The sequence below is a fragment of the Humulus lupulus genome, chromosome X (genome assembly GCF_963169125.1).
Source record: "Humulus lupulus chromosome X, drHumLupu1.1, whole genome shotgun sequence".
NCBI classification, from domain to species: Eukaryota; Viridiplantae; Streptophyta; class Magnoliopsida; order Rosales; family Cannabaceae; genus Humulus; species Humulus lupulus.
In genome coordinates, this window is record NC_084802.1 from 54,552,279 (window position 1) to 54,561,674 (window position 9,396).

Below are 9,396 nucleotides of genomic sequence, written 5' to 3' on the forward strand. Positions count from 1 at the left end.
ACCTTTTCAGCTCCAAAAGCTAACCCAAAATGGAATCTTCATTCAAACTATAAGTAGGTATAGGTTCCATATCTGTTAAAATATGTCCCCAGCCATATATATCATTGAGTCTCCAAAATAATTGTTCTTAGCATGAATCAAAGGATCAAGTAACATATATAGGAGTTCATAGTAACTTCAAGATTAAAATCAGTTTGTATATGATCATCAGTTGATGTGTTTTATAATACTAAGAAATGATATTTAAGCATGTGTTATTAAAACACATCTGGTCTAGTTCTACATACTCTCAGCATGCAAAATACCTCCACTAAAGTGTCCTACTACACTAGTAACCCAGATCTAGGTCACATGTATTCATAATACTAGTGGGCCGTACTAGCAATAAATTATCTAAAGATTCAATATCTTTATTCTACTGCAAACTATTTAAGTTCATTATCTCAATATCGATCCTCTCATACCAATATGAGATTGAGACCACATAGATGAACTTGGGAATTTTTTGATATTTACTTAATATTATTAGCAATAATATAGTACATAAGCTACATATATACAATAATTCAATTCATTTATTTATTTCATTAAAACCATTGTCTACTACAATTACTTTTAGGGCACAATTCCCAACAGCTCCACGCTCTTCAACTGATGGTCAGTCCACCTTTCCCTTGCCCTTACCTGCACCATAGAGCACATGTGAGCTGAGACCCAGCAAGAAAACTCAACGCATAACATAATATAATTCAATCTGATAATACACAGCTTAGACAAACAGCAGATGAAACATATAACGGCCTGTGCCGACCCAGGTGCTTTACCAGACACTGGGTTAACGGTCATCACCGAGAGGGTGAATACAGCACCCTTAGAGGGTCTCGCCCTAGCGGCCTGCACTCAGCATGCTTTCATCATTCCACATCTTTGCGGTACCCAGCCTTTGCCATTCCCAACCTTCGCCGTTCTCGACCTTCGTCGTTCCCAGCCTTCGCCGTTCACTCATAATCATGCACAACATAGCATAGCATTTACAAGTACTCACACATATATTAAATAAAAATAATAGGGTCATGCCCAGAAACACAAATAATGGGGTCATGCTCTGCTCTACAAGCAAAAATAGTTTTCTTACATGTGTCCCGAGTGCATAGATTAACGCGATCCCAAGCACGATTCCTTAACCCAAGCTTTGACATAAAACCTAGTCTCAACATATCCATAATAACAATCCATCAATCCCTAAACCATATAAGAACTTCAAAATATTGTTCAAGCCTCCGGGACCTTGAACCCTATTAAACCGGGTAGTAGGATCCTTCTCGAGCCCTAAGATTTGGGTTCCCGAGCTTAAAACCCCATCTTGGCCATAATTCCCTATTAGCGTTGCAGCGCCCCGGCAATTAGGGTCACGACCCTCCCTAAGTCAAACAACCAAGCCTTAATTTTCCAGGACATGCGCCGCAGCGCACCCTACCCTGGGCCGCGACGATAAGGGGATTCAGCAAACCCCCAAGGCCTCCTGAGTTCATGCGGGTTATGGCACTCAAGAACAGTGCCGCATCGCGACCCCACTATCCTAGAATTTCCACCATTTTCAGATTTCTAAACCTTTTGCAAATCGACAAAAACATAATCTAATGCCAGAATTGATTCTCCAATCACTTACACTACACTTAAAGCAGTACATAAACCCAAAGAAACTGAACAAAACCTCATCACAATCCAAATTCCATCGCCTAAATCCCAAACCCCAAAACTCTAAAAAAATAGAGAAATTTACACACACAAAAAAAAAGCTTACTCTAAACCTTACCTTTGTGTTAATTATGACCCTGAGCTTGTTCCCCAATACCTCCAGTTGCAAATCCTCAACTTCCAGCCTCAAGTCTCCAAATTTCTTAGTGAATTCCTTCAAGGTTCCCAAAGCCCTTCCAACGACCAAGAGAGAGAGAGAGAGAGAGAGAGCTAAGTTTGAGAGTGTTTCTAGTGTCCCTGTTTTGGTTTGAGTCTATCTTTAGCTCCCTATGTCCAAAATGCCCTTAATTCTATCCCTAATCCTTTAATGTCACCAAGGACAATCCTGTTATTTTCCACATCCCGCTAATTCCTCGAGTTTTCCTATAAATGCCCATTTAATCCAGACACACTTAAACAATCACTAAATAATTACCTACTACCCGGTAACCCCCAAACATGTGTTACGTTCCCAAAATACCCTTAGGCTCACCCCGAGCCGGGTATTCGACCCCGTTGTGACTATTTCGCTAATTCACTCCCCAGGTCCATCTCGGATCACACATCACAAATATATCACCACAATATCGTGGTATCAAGCACAACATACATATAATTTGCATTTATACCCTCAACAGGCCAAAATTACAAATTTGCCCCTAATAACCAAAATGGGCCCACATGCATATTTAATTCACCTAAGCATGCATTTCTAATCACATAATCATTTAATCCACATAGTAAAATAATAAATTAATTATTGCCCTCCCGGCACGCTAATTAAGACACTAATCCTTATTAGCAAATTTGGGACGTTACAGTAGGTGCATTCAAGTCTTCACTTTCTGAATAATCCATAGTATTCATTTCCCACTCATCCATATCCTCTGTTCCATATAGATCTTCGTCTTCTTCTTTTGGTTCGGAGTTGTCAGAGCCCCATTTCTTGTGACCCTTTTTCTTTCTTTGTAAACATGTAGACTTGTTGTGTCCTCTCTTTTTGCAAATACTACACCTTCGGGCAACTCCACCCTTTGACCCTCTCATTTTAGCAATGCCTTTATTCTTACTCAAATAAGGATCCAATATGTTGAAGTCTGAGTGATGGTGTAAAGGAAGCTTGTCCTTGCAGCTATCTTCCCTAATTTGGAGGTTGTTTCGTAATTCTGCGCAAATTTTATCAATCTCATAGGTTGTTTTTTCGTATGCATAATGAGTCCTTGACCCCAGGTAAGTGAGCTCAGTCATTTTGCTAGTAATGTCACCAAACCTTGCTCTCTCCTCTGCATCTCTGTCTTCATATATTGCGTAGGAATCGTTTTGCACATTAGGAAGTTGTGTAGCCTCAATTGTCCATTGTGTAAGGATTAGTGATTTAGGAATTTTTGTGATACGCAGATGCTTAATTGCTGTAAAAATATGCTGACAAGGTATGTCAAAGGAAAAAAAATACTGGCACTCACAAGCAAATAATTGACGATCGTCTATGACATAGACTGACTTACGTATTCCTGGGTGAGGATACTTCTCTAGGTTCAATATTATTTCATCATCCTCTATGTCACTAGTTGCAGCGGTGTAGTTTCCTTCTTTGGACATCTACTTCCTCACTCTGAAGAACATGTTCCTTGTGTAAATTATCGACAACTCCTCCTCTATGTTTTGCAAATTTGTCTTCCCTAATTGTGGGATTGTGTGCAAGGACTCATACTCATCTTTAGCCTCTCATTGTCGTACCCATGAAAGTGCCATGTCAAGAGCTCTAACAAACTCATACATTTTCATATGTTGGTTGACCTTCTTCAATACAGCGTTAATACCTTCGCCCTTTGAGTTGTTGTCACTCCGCAAAAAATTAACTAACAACACCTTCCAATTACTTTTACATGTTTATTAAACATATTCGGATAATATCATACACAACATAAATAAAGACTATCACAAGCAATGACTATGAAATATTTTACTTTACTTTTCTATAATTACTACTGACTTTATGGATTAGGCATCTCATTCTCAAACTACTAAATGCAGACACAAAGCCATGCCTAAAGAATTTAAGCAAAAGAGAGAAAACTATTTTTTCTTCAAGACTAGATCACTTAAGATATATACGTGTTAAAATCTAATACAATTTACTAATTATCTCCTACCTCCCTTACAAAACACTAAGAAACACAACAATTTAAGTAAAACACTCCTAATTTTTCTTTTTCACTTACTCGTTTAAGGATGAATGACATGATTGGATACATTAAATCAATATCACCAATACACACCATACCCTGCAATATTAGGGAAATTAAAAAGCATTGCATAGATACCCATGTATGGAAATCAGGGCAATGTCAAACACAAACAAATTTATTAAAACTAAATAGTAAACAACAAGCTTTTAATCTGGAAGAGTGGTTCAGGTGCCATTCGCTTCTTTCAGACCTCTCGCTTCTTCACTCTTCAACCCAACAGAAAAAAAAATGAATATAAGCGTGATTTGGAAATCACAACGAAACAAGTAAAAAAAAAAAATGACCTCTAGAATTAATAATACAATACATGCATGTCCAAACCATTAAAAATGGTCATCCATATAAAAAACCAATCACCTTTTAAATAAAGGTTCGCACAGGAGGTGACGTTTTTAACATCCCCACAAGAGAATTTTCCTACTTTATTTTATTAATAAAAAGAATCTTTTAATTAAATGTTTTTTTGTAAAAAATATAATATGAATATTTAATAAATTAACTCATAAATAGTGAGGGTATTTTGGTCTTTTTAAAAATATATTTGAAAAAAATCACGATTAGGGGACTTTTTTATATCATTTTGCTAAATAGAAAATCCCTTTTATAATTTCTTAAATTCAGGTCCATTCTTGTATTTAGCTAAAATAGAGGGGGCCAAAATTGAATAAACCCTAAAACAACAATGAAAATACACAAATATTTTGTAACTTTTACAGCTAAAAGTTATTAGAAAACAAAAAAAAACAAAACCAAAAGCTTATTAACTTTTTTATAAAGAAAAATCAAGATAAAATCAACATAACAAAAGGTAAGTAATCTAAAACTAAATGTTATAATATAATAATAATAAGTAATAATAATTAACAATTTTTTAAAAAATGTTACTACCTTCCTTAACTTATGGTTAAGAAAAACCACATATGCTAATGATATAATAACTAATAGTAATAGAAACAAAAATAATTTCTCATCATATTGACACTATTTATACACAAATTCAGCAAGTACTTCAAATCATAATATTCATCACTTTCATCATGCTTTACCAAATTCAAATATTAATCATGCATATTTAGTTAACATAATTAAACACAAACCCTAGCATGCTTCTATCATTCAAATAATTCAAAAGAAAACAACTAACATATACTCATTTAAAATCTTACAAACACCCTATTATATTTCTAATGAGTATATACATGCCATCAAATGAAATAATAATGAAAAACATGCATCAATAACATAAAACACCAATATCCATATATGCCTTCACGTTAAACCTAGCATGTGCCTATTTCCAACATAACATGGCCAAAATCATAGAAACATCAAAAGAAACATAAGCAAAACTTCACAAGTATTATCTACACATGCTTTGGGTGAGATCTATATAAGATTCATGCTCTTGAATCCAAAAATATATGACCACCTAACATGCTTCTCATCAAGCCATCATAACAATAATGCAGCACATTCATCAAGACCAAAAATAAACAAAACATTAGCTTTGTTTCAAAACATGATTTCTTTGAAAACATCCCCAATATCAATAAACACACATAATATCCCACCCAAAACACAAACTCACTTTTAGCCATAATCTCTCCAAAATAACAACATAAAATAACAATAACCAAAAGATTGAGGGAGGAAATCCAATACCTCTCTTGATAGAAATCAAGAACCCAAACTAGAACCATCTCCTTGCTCAAACCCTAGGGTTTTTTTCTTTCGAAAATCCATATGGAGAAGAAGAAAAGCACCAATAATTACAAACAACTCTAATCAAAATACTAGAATTAAAAGAAAAAAAAATCGTAAAACATAAACAAGAGGCATACCCTAGGATTGATCCCTTCTTCTTCTCCTTCTTCTTCTTTTTCTTCTTCTTCTTCTTCTTCTTCTTCTCCTTCTCTCTCTAGAACTCGCCTCTCTCTCTCTCTCCCTCCTTCTCTCTAGGCCGACGGCACCTCCAAGCAAAAATGGCCTCTTTTCTTTTTCTCTTCCCTTTTATTCTAACCTAAGAAAATAATAGCCTAATAAAAATAAATGGGTAAGTTTCCTATTCCTAATTTCACATTAATTTTGTTTATTCTAATTTACTAAAAAATGATTTTTCAATTAATCTAAAAGAAGGAAAAATATCAATTTATTTGGCTATCATCACTGTTGCATTATCACTATCCACATACAATAGGAAGCTCTTCCTTAGCTTTCCCACTATGCTTCCCATGCCACTTCTCTTCCTATACCTTATTTTATTTTTTATTTAATTAATTAATCTAAATAAATCTAATAAAAGGAAATAATATAGTGTGTAGAAAATTCGACACATGTGTACCATGCAACCATGCACATGCACACACTCAATAATTAGGGTACATCACTACCTACCATGCACCTTAGTGCATTCAACCAAAACTCAATAATTCACATTAAAAAAAATAAACAAATAACAATTAACAATTAAATTCACATAAATTCTACCAAACAATTCTAAAAATTAATTTAAAACAAATAAAATAATTCACAACACTTAACAATTAAATAAATTAAAGCACAAAATTTGATAATTAAAAAATAAATTTGGTGCACTACAGAAATTCATTCCCATCTGTCATTTCTGTGGAAAGAAGGGTCATATACGCCCAAGATGCTCCAAACTATACTTATACTTATCTAATCTTATGAAAGCCTCCAAAGACAAACCACATGTCTCTTTTGTAGGAAGAAAACAACGGAGGTCGAAAAATGCTCAAACCAATGCCTTAGTTTTCCATACCTCATTGCCGGCTTGTAATAGCAACCAATGGTACTTTGGTAGTGGGGTGTTCTCGCCACATGACGGGAAATAAACATCTTCTCACAAACCTCATGTCTTATGTTGAGGGATATGTTACTTTTGGTGATGGAAGCAAAGGAAGGATAATGGGAAGAGGAATGTTGTGTTTACAGGGTCTTCCTCCTCTGGAAAATGTGATATATGTTGAAGGTTTGAAGGCTAATTTGATAAGTGTCAGTCAAATTTGTGATGAAGGGTGCACGATTCTATTCTCCAATACTGGATGTACTGTTGTTTCAACATCTGGAACACATATCTTAATAGGATTGAGGTCCAGTGACAATTGTTATCTCTTGAGCACTAACTTAGTTTGTAATTCTACAAAGTCTGATGATACGGAATTGTGGCACTACAAGTTAGGTCATTTGAACTTTAGAGATCTCAACAAACTTATGCAATTAAAGGATGTTTGAGGTGTTCCTAATTTGTCTCCTTTGAAAGACAAGATTTGTGGTCCTTGTCAACTTGAAAAAAAAGTCAAAAGCAGCCACCCTCCTTTGAATTTTCTAGTTACTTCCCAAGTTCTGGAGTTGTTGCATGTTGACTTGATGGGGCCTATGCAAACTGAAAGTCTCAGTGGAAAATATGTTATGGTGTCTGTGGAGGATTACTCTCGATTATCTTGTGTTAGAAAAATCAGATTCTTTTGAAAATTTTAAGGGTCTTTGTCTCTCTCTTCAAGCTAAAAAAGGAGAAAAGGTTAAAAATGTGATTTGTCTTTATAGCGATCATGGCAAGGAATTTGAAAATAATGTCTTCGTTGATTTTTGCAACCAAGAAGGTATAGCCCATGAGTTCTCAACTCCTAAAACTCCTCAACAAAATGGAGTTGTGAAAAGGAAAAATTGAATTCTTCAAGAGATGGCTCGAGTTATGTTGAACGCAAAGAAATTGTTAAAGAGACTTTGGGCTGAAAGCGGTCAACATTGCATGCTACATAAGCAACTGTGTGCATCTCTGACTTGGAACCACACAAACATCATATGAATTATGGAAAGGTAGAACACTAAACTTGGCTCATCTCCATGTTTTTGGTTGCAAGTGTGCTGTTCTAAATGATAGAAAGAAACTTGGTATATTTGATGCCAAAAGCGATGAAGGAGTCTTCTTGGGGAACTCTATCAACAGTCGTTCCTACAGAATTTACAACATGAGAACTCAAGCAGTTATGGAATCAATCAATGTTGTATTTAGTGACTTTGAAGACTTTTTCATTTATTCAGAAGAGGAATAAACTCACATGCTTGTTGACACATCAGTTCTGCCTGTTGCATCACAAACTTGAGATGTACCTAGATCGTCGAAAGTCTAAGAAATTGATGTTTCCACTGAAACCTCTGAGGCTTCTGATGTATCTTCCATCCAAGAAAATGTAGTTCCAGTTGATATTGGAATTCATCAGAAAAAGGTGCCACCCACTTGGATTCCCAAAGTTCATCTTCCTTCCTCCATTATTGGAGATCCAAATGATGTAATGGTGACTAGGAGGAAACTTGTGAATGAGATTGCTAATGCATGTTATCTTTCTTCAGTGGAACCAAAATAAGTCAAGGAAGCCCTTAAAGATGAGCACTGGATAACAACCATGCAAGATGAGCTTCAAAATTTGAAAGAAATGAAGTGTGGATTCTTACTCCATGTCCCTTGGATGCTAACATCATTGGCACTAAGTGGATTTTTAGAAATAAGACTAATGATTTGGGAAATGTTGTTCGCAACAAGGCAAGGATAGTGGCACAAGGGTATACTCTGATTAAAGGAGTGAACATTTAGGAAACATTTCCTCCTGTGACTCGTTTGGAATCAATAAGACTTCTCTTGGCTATAGCATGTTACATGAAGTTCAAATTGTACCAAATGGATGTCAAGAGTGCTTTCTTGAATAGCATCCTTGTGGAAGAGGCTTATGTTTCTCAACCTCTTGTGTTTGAGGACCCTCATCATGGCGATCATGTTTACAAGTTGACCAAGGCATTGTATGGGCTCAACCAAGGACCTCAGGCATGGTATGATCGCCCCACCTCTTACTTGCTTAACAATGGCTACACTAGAGGTAAGGCTGAAAAAATATTTTTTATTAAGCCTCTGAATCTTGGTATTGTTTGTGCTCAAATATATGTTGATCACATAACATTTGGGTCCACTTGTGACACACACACTTACTCCTTTGTTTAATTAATGACTAAGGAATTTGAAATGAGCATAATTGGTGAGCTAAGCTACTTTATTGGCTAACAAATTAAACACTTTGACAATTGCATTTTCTTGTCCCAATCAAAATATGGCAAAAATATACTTAAAACATTTGGCTTAGAAAATGCAAAACATGCTCGCACACCCATGGACACTGTTGGGGGAGAGTGAGATTACACCACCACAAAATCTAGAATCTACACACAATAATGCTTGACGGAGACCAAAGAAAGTTTGAGAAAGATGATGCAAACCCTAATGTTGGAACACAATTCTTCAAATTTTATGATGCTTCAAAACCCTTGATGAATCCACCAATTTGAACTTCTCATTCTTCAATGCAAAACACAACCAAAGGTGTATACACAATTCTTA

The 9,396-nt window shown here is 35.5% G+C and overlaps 1 protein-coding gene across 1 annotated transcript; it reads right to left on the minus strand.

Annotated features, from left to right (window-relative positions):
- Positions 1-2,535: 2,535 nt before the first annotated feature.
- LOC133805837 (uncharacterized) lies at positions 2,536-3,336 on the minus strand. The gene has a single exon (XM_062243989.1). It carries the CDS (start codon positions 3,334-3,336, stop codon positions 2,536-2,538), a length of 801 nt encoding a protein of 266 aa, XP_062099973.1.
- Between the last annotated feature and the right edge of the window lie 6,060 nt (positions 3,337-9,396).

What these genes read in the sequence shown, in the direction of transcription:
- LOC133805837 (XM_062243989.1), bottom strand. Translation starts at nt 3,336, where the DNA reads ATGTCCAAAGAAGGAAACTACACCGCTGCAACTAGTGACATAGAGGAT.